This window comes from Haliotis asinina, chromosome 8, assembly GCF_037392515.1.
Source record: "Haliotis asinina isolate JCU_RB_2024 chromosome 8, JCU_Hal_asi_v2, whole genome shotgun sequence".
Lineage (NCBI taxonomy): Eukaryota > Metazoa > Mollusca > Gastropoda > Lepetellida > Haliotidae > Haliotis > Haliotis asinina.
The window spans coordinates 28,546,558-28,559,874 of NC_090287.1; the positions used below are offsets into that span (position 1 = coordinate 28,546,558).

At 39.9% G+C, this 13,317-nt stretch overlaps 1 protein-coding gene across 1 annotated transcript; it reads left to right on the forward strand.

The window, feature by feature from the left end:
* Window positions 1–581: 581 nt before the first annotated feature.
* Window positions 582–4,888, forward strand: LOC137293613 (ubiquitin-like FUBI-ribosomal protein eS30 fusion protein). The gene is made up of 5 exons (XM_067824257.1): window positions 582–835; window positions 1,613–1,699; window positions 2,363–2,501; window positions 3,771–3,826; window positions 4,694–4,888. The coding sequence occupies exons 2-5, from the start codon at window positions 1,625–1,627 to the stop codon at window positions 4,817–4,819; spliced, it is 396 nt and encodes a 131-aa protein (XP_067680358.1). The 5' UTR covers window positions 582–835; window positions 1,613–1,624; the 3' UTR covers window positions 4,820–4,888.
* The last annotated feature ends 8,429 nt before the right edge of the window (window positions 4,889–13,317 follow it).

Here is a 13,317-nt window from a genome sequence, read left to right on the forward strand (position 1 = left end):
AGGGAAGTTCGTTGCCAACCTTTGCTCGTTTCGCTCGCATATAAGAACACTTGTCATATTTTCTATACTGCGCAACCCATTTGCGCTACAGTTTGCCTGTGATGTAACATAGACTCAGCATGAGAGAGAAGATATTGGGAAGTTCTAACAAAGTAATTTCGAACAAGTTAGTTGAGAAAGACTTGCGCCTTATCTTTTCATGACAGAGTTGGCAGTCCCGAATTGATTGTAATGGGATAAAATTTCAGAAAAAAAGTTTTACGAATAGAGGATTAAAACACTATATTTATATGTAGTTGCTATGGATTTTTTAGGTTAATTGTTAAATAATTTACCCCATAAAAAAAGAATGAAATAGCAAACACGTGCAAGTGTTTCTCTCTCTGGCAGACAGAGGGAGACACAGACTACGCACGCACACACACACACTAAATGTAAGTTTATAACTTGACATTCAATGCCCAGTTGCCCGAGGCACAGCGAGATTAACTGAACAGTCAGAGATTGAAAACAGTCAGTATTACACGCGCGATACGAAAAGTTGTACCACTCGATAACAAGCGTTCATCCAACATTGTTTCGAAAAGTGTGTAAAATTACGAGAACACACTGATGACGGTTTCTGTTCGTTTCTGCCAAATGTTTGCCTTCGAAGGCTGAAAAAAGAGTAGCGACATCATGCAGAGGAGCTTGGGAACCGGTCTATATTGGCAACCTCTCAACGAAGCATTTCCTACCCTAATACGTCACGAAATCATGTGCTCCTTAATCCCAGGCTACAACTGTTTGAGCAACTTCCGGTCTTTTCAGCCATCTTGGCATTTCATAAGCACGTGTAAGTATAATCAGCGTTATAAATTGACTGTTATCATAGTTATTTAGGGTATACCCGACCAACAATAAGTCAGAGCTATTGTGATACGCTTGATGCTCAAACTGGTACCCACGAATTCAGTCAGGTAACGCAGAATGTTGTTAGTCTGTGCATTTGAAGAGCGGGATGCTGTGTTGTGTTCACAGAATATTGCATGCGCAACAAGAAATGTCCATTTCTCATTATCGCCGTGATGTTATCGAATAGTCTTCATATCTGCTTCTTGGCACTGCGTGGTTTTCGTTTAGCAGATACTGATCATCTAAAACCGACTGAAGTTACTCCGAGTACATGTTAAATCGATAATTTGAATGTCAACTCGAAGCAGATAAGATTGCAATGAAATGTTGACGTTTCGTAAATATGTTATTAAATCGGATGCTTCATAGGCGTCAGGTTATTTGGTGAAGTTGCCAGTTAAATAGTCTGTCCTGAGATCTCACAGCTAACTGACAACTGACCCCTGAATATCATGGGTAGAATTGGTCATCAGAACCCATGCTTGTAAGAGGAATCTGGTGGTAAGGCTCGCTGTTCTAGTCCAAGCCAATCTGTGCTATGTGAGAGGTATCAAGAAGTCGTCAGTATCCTTGAATAACTCTCAGAATGGAGGTCATTTAAGACAAAAAGTGCCCAAGGTGTTTTTATTTTCTAAGCTCTTGCTATTGAATGTATGTTTACTTTACTTTCAGCACTTTGTGGTTAAATTTTAAAATTCCACCATTTCTTTAATTTCAGAAATTCTTAAAGATGCAGATTTTTGTACGTTGCTCATTGACCCACACCATTGAGGTGTCAGGAACTGAGACTGTTCATGATGTCAAGGTTGGTAGAAAACAATGTTGCTTTTGTGTATGTTTCAATTACTTCCACTGCATTTTGAATCAGAAACTTACATATGTCAGGAGTTTCAAATGGTCCAGTGATATTGATACAAGATACTGCAAGTACATTTTCACTTTGCATTGTTGAGTGCTGAAGTAGTGCTTTGATCTGTTGGTTCTGGGTATGAGTCCCCAATTTGTTCGCATGCATACACATATCTTCCAGACCCGTGAAGGTCCCGGGGTAGAATAGGCCTTCAGCAACCCATGCTTGCCTTAAAAAGTGACTCAGCTTGTCGTGAGAGGCAACTAACGGGATCGGGTGGTCACGCTCACTGACTTGGTTGGCACGTGTCAGGCTCATAGCTTCCTAGTTGCGGAGATCTTTGCTCATGCTGTTGATCACAGGATTGTTTGGTCCAGACTCGGATTATTTACAGACTGCCGCCATATAGCTGGAATGTTGCTCAGTGCAGCATAAAACTAAACTCACTTTCTTTCCTTGCACAACTTGTCATGGTCTGCATCCTTTAAGAAACCACATTAATAATTTAATGGTTACACCTTGTTGCATTGCTGAAAACGTCCAAAGCATTTAACTCGCATCAGTCACACTGTAACATGGATTTGTTTGATCAAATGTAAATAATTGTTTTGTTTCCAGACTGTTATCAACGAGAGGGAGGGTTTCTCTGCCAGTGACCTTGTAGTGCTGTCTGCTGGTCGTCCTATGGAGGATACTGAGCTTCTCTCTGGCTTGAACGACCTGTCCACCCTTGATGTGGAGGTCCGCATGCTTGGAGGTAGGAAAGTATTTATATCTCATGGTGTTAGGCTATCAGAATAGTCATATTAATAGCCGATGTGTTTAACTGATTATGATTCACTATGTGGGCAAAAAAGTTGCAATTGTTTTCAAGAACTTTAACATGAACAAAGAGAGGACATTAAATCCACTTTTCAAGAGTAGATGGATCAACCTAGATTTTATTCAGCACTGAAATGAAAGTCCACATATATCAGTTTTATTGATACAGATACATGATAATTAATGTTATCATTTGCTAGTGTGTTTCGGTACATCTCTGTGTTTCTCACCATTTGATTTTGGTGGAAAGTTCCAATAGTCGCCATTGTACAGGTATAAATATTACGCTGGCAAGTTGCGGTGTAAATATTACAATTTACATTAGTCAAGTACGTTTGAATGTTGATTCATGCTTCTAATTCGTTTATTTCCTTATGAATAGTTGGGAAGATAAGAGTGTCTCATTACCATTTGTCTTGTGCCTAATGAAATGTGGTCCAGACTCGATTGTTTACAGACCCTCGCCATATAGCTGGAATATTGCTGAGAGCAGTCTAAGTAAACTTATACTCAGTACTTTTCGTCACACTCCACTTCTGAGTCTAACAAAACCTTATGGGAGGTCGCATCACGTAACCTTTGAGACTGACCAATCAGAACACGGCTTACCAAGTCGCAAAAGTGCACATTCGCACATACCTTCTGAACTTTTAGTCTCGAAAAGGTTCGTACCCGAATGATTCCGAATGCTATTTAGCGTATGCTTGCTTCTGGGTGATGCACATGGCGGATGTACAACCATGACAACGGAGAGTAAACAGTCGCTGAAAATAGTGTTTGGGACAACATTCAAGGATGTTATCTTGCAGAAATATTAGCTAATGGTAACCATGTCAACAGAAACCCCAAAGCGTATATACTGCAGGTCAAATAACTGTGTTATATGCGGATTTTTGTTTGTGGAGAGATCTGTGTCAGTGACTTGAATAGTTTGAAAGTCCCTCCGATCCCTAAATAGTAGCCGTTGTCTGATTGGTTAAATCTATGTAACCGTCTTGCGTTTGATTGGACGGACATTTGTCGCTCAAAGGTTAACTGACGGGATCTTCCACTAGGTTTTGTTAGTCTCAGTGGTGGAGTGTAACGGAATACGCTGAGACTAAGTTTACTTAGACTGTTTCTGAGAGCAGCTTAAAACTAAACTCACTCGCTCACTCTTGTGCCTAACATACTATCAATGCTAAGTGTGCTTGTTTTTCTTCAGGTAAAGTTCACGGTTCCCTGGCCCGTGCTGGAAAAGTCCGTGGACAGACCCCTAAGGTAAATTCTTGATGACAACTTCACCCAAGCTTAACATGTTTTATATGGAACCTGAAGAGTCTCTTTCCCTCAACATCCACTAAACTTGCTGATTGTGCCTTCTCCCAAATTGCACCCACCTTGTGGAACAACCTACCTTTTGAACTTAGAAGAGCAAGTTCTCACAAATCCTTCCTGAACTGTCTTGAATCTTTCTTGTTCAACAAGCATATGATATTTATATCCTATACCTTGTCTAACGCCATTTCAGAGCAGCTCAAAGTTGGAAAATAGGCTATATACAAACTAATTATTATTGTTATTAAATTTACCTTCGAAGTAATGGACAAGATTACATTTTTCTTCCTTATGAGAATTCTGTTTAGCTTGAGGGATGGTGGAATAGCCTAGTGCTTAAAGCGTTAGCTTGTCACGTGAAAGACCCAGGTCCAACTCCTCATATGGTTACGTGTGAAGCCCATTTCTGTGTGTGCCCCCCATCATGATATTACTGTTATGTTGCTAAAAGTGGCGTAAAACCATACTCACTCACTCTGGTTGGCTTGCCATGACATTCATCTTAATGTATAGTTGACATCTTTGAGGCTCCATTTTACTGAATTGCATGGTTGACTGGTTACCATCTTAGAGTCATCTGGTGAAGGATCTGTGCCAAGTGGCGATAGTACCATGTCAGTTTCAAGAATGTGAGGCCAGTTTGGAAACTGAATGATACAGCTGTACAGTCTTAACTGTGACATTTAGAGCTGCAACATGTGAAACCCATTTCTGGTGTCCCCTGGTGTGATATTGCTGGAATATTGTCAAGAGAGATGTAAAACCCAACTCACTACATCTTGACTCAAGATTTGCCCTTCTTTGTTCCAGGTTGAGAAGCAGGAGAAGAAGAAGTCCAAGACAGGCCGTGCCAAGAGGAGGATGCAGTACAACCGACGTTTCGTCAATGTTGTTGCCACCTTTGGCAGGAAGAAGGGACCCAATGCTCGCTCTTAGATCATGAACATTTCCTGTGTATAGAAAGTCTCTGTTCCCACAAAGAAAAAAATAAATGTGACAGGGGCACATGAGTTGTTTTATTATTTAATGTTTACATGGATGGAGATTACTTTTCATGATGACACATTATATCCCTTGCCATGATCAGGGTGTCTGTCCTTCCAACATCAATGAAGAGAGGTCTTTTAGGGAACATTTTTCTACCTTTTTGGACACAAAAATGGCATTTGTATATATAGTTCAAAGATAATGTGTTAACAATTGTTGAGTATCTGAATATTTAGTTTGCGAAAAAATGCAAACCCTAGGTGACTTTAGGTGCCTGATTACCAGTCTGATAGGGTAGCCAAGTGATTTAACTAAAAAATAACAAATGAAGACCCGGGTTTGATTCCCTGCATGTGTACATTGTGTGAAACCCATTTGTGGTGTTGCTAAAAGCAACATAAAACCAAACTGGCTCTGAGTTGCAGCTCAAACCTATGGCCAGTTATGGCTTTATCACTTGGCAACACAAACATATCAGGGATGGCAATTTTCTGCAGATCCTCAGATTTCAAGTTTATTTCAAACTGGACCAGTGAAGGTCCTGGGGTAGAATAGGCCTTCAGCAACCCATGCTTGCTATGAAAGGCAACTGTGCTTAATGTAAGAGGCAACTATCGGGATCGGGTGATCAGGCTCGCTGACTTGATTGGCACGTTAACAGTTCCCAGTTGCGCAGATGGATGCTCATGCTGTTGATCACAGGATTGTCTGGTCCAGACTTCATTATTTACCGACCGCTGCCATATAGCTGAAATATTGCTGAGTGCAGCATAAAACTAAAAACATTCACTCATTTCAAACTGATAAGTTTTGTGAATGATCTGAACCCCTATTCAATGACACTGTATTAAGTATTCAGCTGAAAAACGATTTTCCTGTGGCCATCCCTGACATTTACATTTATAGATATTTTAGTAAGACACTAATTTACACATTCCCATAATTTGAGTTAGGTACTAGAATGCTCAGCATGATAATTCTAGTACACATTATTTGCATGCAAGATAGAGGACAGTCCCTGGTATATACTTGCAACGATATCATTTCGTATATTCTGTTTATCCTTATTAGATCTTCACTTAACCTATACTGAGAACCACCAGTCAAAATTAGACCACTGGATTCTGAGTCGCATTTGGGTGAAAATACAAGACTCTTCAGCTGAAAATCTCGTTTTGGTCCACAGATGGTAAATGAGTTTAATGTGTTTGTGGAATCTCACAACATTCCATGTATGTAGTGCTCGTCTGTAAATAATCGAGTCTAGAACAGACAATCCAGCGATCAACAGCATGAGCAACAATCTACGCAACTGGGTTCTGATGCCATGAGTGAACCAAGGTCTCCTTTCACAAAGCACCAAGGTGATGGTAAGTCACTAAGGTAAGCTTAGTGCAGTGTTAAAGAATGAGACTTAATTTTAACCTTAGTAAAGGTCGCTTTTTCAAAGTCTCGAGGTCAACAGGTCTGGCAGCGTGTCCTGTTAGTTGCCTCTCACCAAAAGCATGGGTTAGTGAAGATCAACTCTGTCAACTCTATAGTCTGCAGTGAAAACGTAGGGATGGTTTTCACTTTAAACATAAAAGTACATACAAAAAGTGAAATTTAGATTTGCAGATCCTCATGGTTTTACCTTGCCAACTGAACATTTAAACCTCATAATTGTATTTAGTATAGGATAAAAGGTCTTTAACAAACGAGCATAGATTCACATCGCTATTTTTGGATTGTATTACATAGGGGTACGCGCAGTATTTGGAACAGTGAAACAAAAGCACGTGTGGTACGTGTTGAGCGTTAACTTCGACCAACCCTACTTGTTCACGGTGTTTCTTTTAATGTGAATACCCCCTTGCAATACAAACCGATTTGAAACTTGATCGTTTGTTAAACAACTTTTATCCTAAGTGGAATAAAATTCTAAAATTTAGATGTTGAATTCGCAAGGTAGAATTATTATGATTCGTAATGTTCATTTCACTTCAATTCATTTACTATTTGTTTTAAGTGAAATTGATCGGTCCATGTTCACTGCAAACAGAACGACATCATGTAGGTAACTGGGTATGTATGCTTTTATAGTTGAAATACTAAACAAGGATTCTGTCTGCCACTGGTTGTATTGTATTGTTAACAGTTGGTGTTTTCAGCGTTGCCTGGGAGGGAGGGGCGGCCTCTATCCGACATTTTCAGATATGACGACTTTTAAAGAAGATATAACATAAATGATCTCGGTGAACATGGACAAATCGTATATCCAATATGACTTCCAATGTACATAAGAATGAGAGCAAAATAAGACCGGCACCAGGTATGGGTAAAACATAGTTTGATAAAGTTAGTGAAGGCGTTAAGGGATAGGTAAAGTGAGGTGAAACGATGTCTTACTTGGCTCACGTGACGGCGTGTGTATGTGTGGGTGCTTGTACTAACCCGGACTTAAGCTGGTGTTATAGTGCTAACTCATTGTCATTGTACACACTGATGCCGAGCGCCATGCAGGGATAAAAAATATCAGTCTCAGTTAATTTAAGTAGAGTGTAGGAAGTGTAACAGATAACACTGTGACTAAGTTAACTTGGACTGCAAAAGTACCATATTTTAATGTCTTTTGGTATGTCTGGGATTAAATCCCCGACCCTCCCATCTCCTGGTGACGCTATAACCGCGGAAGCGGTCTTCAGGAGTAATTATATTTCATTTTGGCAAACAATTGTTGACGCTCGATAGTCAGTAGTCCGTATTTTCCGGCGTAATCGCGAATAACGGAGTGGCACGAAATGCGAAATCATCTATATGAAAAGCCGATGGTTGTGAAACAGTATTTCGATTCCCGGTTCTACGTTTCCTGGTTTCTTACGTGTAATACGTGTTTTGCAAATACAAAACACTGAATGATTTTTGGGATCAGAGTTGCATACGGTTTCCATGATAATACAGCACTGTTAAAGGTCCCGAGATTCTATCAATAGCATAGAAACAAACAAAAACAGAACAGCCAGTGGAAACATAAGCTTCTTGATGATACTTTCCACCTTAGTGCATTTAAGATCAGGTAAGAGGACACCACGTTGTTTAGAGTCTCGGGTTCGAGTTCCTACATAGGGACAATGGGTGAAGCCCAATTATGGAATCCCGCCTTGTAATATACCAACGTAGCGTCTTTATTGTTATTTGTGCAGACTTATAGAAAGTCCTTCTTTTAGTGTCTTTGTCGTCAGAAAAGGTAATCGTACACAATTAATACACAGGTGTATACATTTAAATGTGTTATAAGTATATATTGTCTGAAAGTAAGGTAAATATTTTATTGAGTATGTTCCATCCATGCTCAAAATAGAATAGTAAAACTTGAAAAAAAAAACGAAACAGATATACATTTTCGGGGAAAAGACATTTACGATGTTGTACGACGAGACTTTCCGTTTCATACTTCAACATAGTAAAATCACCTCAATACTCTGCTTCTCCTTTCAGGACAAATGACTCCGTACTTACGTTCCCCTTATTCAAGCATTACACGTGTCATTTCAAGGATAATGTAGATTAGATGAATAATTAACCACACAGTAAGTATAGCCATGTCGTCACCGATTTTCTGCAAGTGAAAGCATATTAAACAATTTTGTTCGAAACTACGACTTCCTTGTCGATCGTGATATTATAAGCGTGTTAATCATTGAAAATACGTTTTATGCCCGAAAGGCGTCAGTCACTTTGACAGTTTTGCTTTTCCGTCTTGGAAAGTGGCAAGGTGTTCTTCAGCGTTGTGCGAAAAGGTTTTTGGTCAAAGGGAGACAACCCAATTAACAGTTTCAAGCAGCCGTATCAGTCTTTAGTAAATTTGTACGACAGAGCAAATCCATCCAGTCGCATTGATGTAGCATGAAGCAACTTAAGTTCGGCCTATGTAACCGTAACCGAACTCAGCGTATATTCAACAAACTCCGAAACACGTTAATGTCTGTATATGCAGTTATTAAGTTGTTTCGCAATATTTTTTCCCGAACAAAATACCAGAGACGTTTGTGGTCAAAGGGAGATAACCATATGTGTTTTAGGGTTCACTCCCTTGTCTTAACTCCTCACAGTGTCTCCCTGAAAACTTCACACAGGGTGTACCATCAAAGGGAGGTAATCTCTCAGAAAGCAGGAGTTATGCCCCTTGGTTCAAAGGGAAATAAATCTTTGGTAAATCAGGTATGGTTACTTCCATTTGACCATTGACGACATTGCCTTTTTTTAATGAGAACTGACGATGAGCTACGTATCTGGTTCATGATTATTGTTATTACGCTACCAACTTACTACATCGGAGAATGGGGTCTGGTATTATGCTAAATTATCGCTCGCGGGAATATGTGGGCGCTACGTACATCAGAGACTATATACCGGTATATGGTCTCTGAGTAGATCTACACTTTCTCTTTTCTGTTAATGGAACAACGATATGAACGTTCAAGCAGGCATGTCTATCAGCTATGACAAGTAATGCCGTCGATGGGAAAAGGGAAGTAACCATGCCTTATTTACCAAATGGCTCAAGACTTATTCCCCTTTGCACCAAGGGGCGTAAATTCAGTTTTCTGAGAGAATACTTCCCTTTGGTGATACACGCTGTGTGTGAAGGTTTCCGGAGAGACTCTGCGAGGAGTTAAGACAAGGGAGTGAACTCTGATACACACACGGTTATCTGCCTTTGACCATTAGAGTCTCTCTGGTTATACCAATAACATAATCAGATAAAATATTAATCTTACAAAAAGTAAAGAAACGGTTTGAAGATGTAGCTGTGATATGTATGTCATCACAGAAATGGGAGTTCAGTCGGGTCTTTTATGACTGACAGGTTATGGGAGGCAGGACAGCACAGGCAGCAAGAGACTGTATATACCGGAACCTGGTCTCCGACTTTCAGGGTTCTACTGCTGCGCTTGAGAGAACGTTGTTTTAGAGAACAATGTTACAATGTATGTATAGGTACACGAACATAAGACGTCCAGCGAACAAATAATCTCCAGTTGCATGTCTAAATTGCATTTGGAGCAAAACACGCCGGACTGAAGTGCCAGATGGCTTTTTGTGGTAGATGTTGTATTGATTATCAATATCATTCAAAGGAATGGTCACCACCTGTATCCGAGGGCAGTTTTCAAGTTGGGTCCAGTTAGGCGGTCATATCCTACTATACCGGAATGCACATGTAAAGCACGTGTGTCAAACATTGTTTCAAAATTTCTGGGTCGCCTGATAAGTGCTGCAAGGGAGCCGAGCGTATTGACATATAAATTGGAGATTTGAATGTTTTGGAACTGTTTTAAAATACTAATTTTGAAAACACACGATAACAATGCATTAGCATGCATGACGCAGGGATGCCCTGTCACAACCTCGGTGCTAACGTAAACATTAACCACACAGTTGTTTGTCGACTTGTGAGGACGCATGTTATTACCATTGAAGAAAAGGATTGCCCAAGACCTGGATGACTGAGTAAGACTAATGGCCGTGATGACTGAGTCTGATTCGATTGGTGCGACGTAATCAAATGACTTAGTACCAGGAACCCCGGCAGTGAGGACTGGCAATGAAGTCTCTCCAACAATGCCATCAGAAGGAAGCTGCGGGCTGCTGGTCGGAAGGCGACGTCATCCAGAAGAGGTCTCTTCCTCACAGACAGACATTAGCAGGAATATATGGTGTGGTTAAAGCTCCGAGAGAAACCGAAACTTGAGAGGTCATGGGTTTGGATGCATTGGTCAGATGAAAGCTATTATCTTCTACTCGTTACCTACAGTCGTCGTCGTAACGCGGCATATCACCTGGCGCTGAACCGTGCAGCTGAATCCTTTGGTGGTGGCTCAGTGATGGTGTGAGGTTGTGTTTTGTAAAACTGCAAGGTGGGTTTCATTACAGTACCTGGCACACTCACTGGGCAACGTTATCACCAGTAAGTACCAGGTATCACCTCCGTGTCATATTTTGACCCCCTAGGAAATCGTCCGTTAATCGTGGATGACAACGCTATGCCTCGCCGTTCTCCAGCCGACACCCCCCATTTGCAACGCCACCGAAACATTACCGCGACCCGCAAACAGCCCTGTCACGTACCACATCAAACACCTTTGGGCCTCTCAAGGAGGCAAGAGAAACAAATGTTCGAAATCTGCAGGAACAGACTGACTCACTCACTCCATGAACAGATAATCCCGATGCTGAGAATTCGACACTGCATTGGCGGTGTGGGAAGGAGACTTCCCCCAAAGATTACAAGTATATTACGACCAAATTTTAATTCAGTTTTGTTTTGATTAAAACACGTTACAGTTACTGTTTTTAATACGCGGAACTTGGTTTTCAAAGGAAATACAAGATGTAATGTTTTCTTTTTTAAAATTAAAAGTGAGGTATGTGATTAATGCCCAGGTGTATATGATATTACATGCACTCCAAGATCACGCTAAAGCCGTTAGTCTTTCCACCTATATAAGTTACCATTAATCCAGTGTTCTCAGTTTTGGACAACCATCACTCCGCGGAGGGAAGTTCCTGTGCTGAGGAAGACAGTCTGGTTGTAATTGCTGTGCCATGAGCACATTGTGCCAAGTAGTGGCGATATTTGGGAACAGTGTAAGTTTACGTTATTTCTATAGCACCGCCTTATTATCAGATCAGGGATAATTACATCCGAGTTAGGGTATCCCTGCTCAGATCAACGTGAAATTGAAATTAAGGTGGAAAATATCCGAAAAGAAACGCAAATTATCAAAACAAAGTATGCATAGCAAGGGGTTCAAGTTGATTTTGTAAAATGTTGTACAAAGATAATGTAATATTTTGGTTGCTGGGTGGGAAAACCTACCATTATTTTAACATATATCTTACGACGTTACGTGTTGCCATGGAGACACAAACACTAATAATATAACCATTAAATCCTGCCCTCACTCACCTTTCAACAGTAATACCTACGTGAAGGATCTTTTCGTATTTTTTAAATTTTATTTTGCAAAATTTACTGTGTGCATAAAAACGGCATTGTTGTAACTAAAAAAGCGAATAGATGTCTAAATCAGTTTTAAAGTTATAATTAGCTTAGAACAGGCTGATAACAAACTGACAATGCACTGTTTCCGATTCATTCATTTTATCCCCATTGTCTACAACTGTCATCACCACAGGGTAACACAACAAGAACACACTTCATTACCTTAAGATCAACACTGAGTAGTACCACAACCGGTCTGTCTGTCTTCCATGTCCTCCTCACATTGTTTCTAATTCAATAAAGCTCTTCTTCACTATTTTCTTTAAGCATGCAAAGATGGCTATCTATACAAGGACAGGGCGGGACATATTCTTGATGAGAATCCCAACAAGGATACAAACAACATCACTTTGTATCCCAATAGTGTATACCAATGCTCATGCTGTTGATCACTTGATTGTATGGTCCACACTTCATTACTTACAGATCACCACCATATAGCTGGAATATTGCTGTGTGCAGCATAACCCTCACTCACACAATGTCATATTCTGTGCAATCATACGCAATACAACATTAAATGTAAAAGAATCAAAGAATCATAAACCACACAACTCAATCCCTTAAACAAAGTTTATTTTGATTGTATCTGTGTGACTGAAAAGTGTTTTCAATAAAGTACACACCCACCAATTATACATGGATAAAACATCTTTGGCAGCACCTTATGAAGCAATGAGACAACACAGCATGACTTCGTGTGGGAATAACATAGTGTCAGCATCCTGGACATATCACTAGAGATTCATCATCGGGACTTAAACGCAGACATACAGTGAAACCTGGCTCATCTTACTGTTACCATCAGACTAACAAAAAAGAAGTATTAAAGAAGTATGGAAATACTTTAAAATCAAATTCTTATGAGGTTATTCCAGAGAGCAGGGTGGGAGGACGACTAGGATCATAGGTTGGTTTCACTGTATACTGTGAATATATGTTGACTTCATTTTGAATATTGAATATAATAGTGCTCAGGAATAAAATCAGACATAGTGAAGTTCTGCTTTTGTGACATATCATACTGTGTACCTTTACCAGTACAGTCACATTGAGCTGTTACATCAATGTTTTTACCAGGAAATAAATGTTTTACAGAACACAAATTGTAGATAGAACATGACGATACACAGTTACAATTCAGTTACAATCCCAGTGAAAAAAAGACATTTGCCTCTATATAGACATAAATATACTGCCCAAATATATCATAGGTGTCCTGGATCTTCTGTCTTGTTCATATATTGAAATAGTTTTGTTACCTGAGAATGTATTTGTGTTAACATATGACTGCTTAACTTCCATGAATAGTCCTGATAACAATAACAAAGACAAGATACTTTATCCATGACAAATTTTCATATTCTGCTTAGATGCCACATTTCAGTATAGATCCTCA

Bases quoted from the DNA above. Each gene is read 5' to 3' on its own strand.
- LOC137293613 (XM_067824257.1), top strand. From the start codon at position 1,625: ATGCAGATTTTTGTACGTTGCTCATTGACCCACACCATTGAGGTGTCA. The intron at 1,700-2,362 runs GTTGGTAGAAAA...TTTTGTTTCCAG, and splicing joins AGACTGTTCATGATGTCAAG to ACTGTTATCAACGAGAGGGA. The intron at 3,827-4,693 runs GTAAATTCTTGA...TCTTTGTTCCAG, and splicing joins TCCGTGGACAGACCCCTAAG to GTTGAGAAGCAGGAGAAGAA.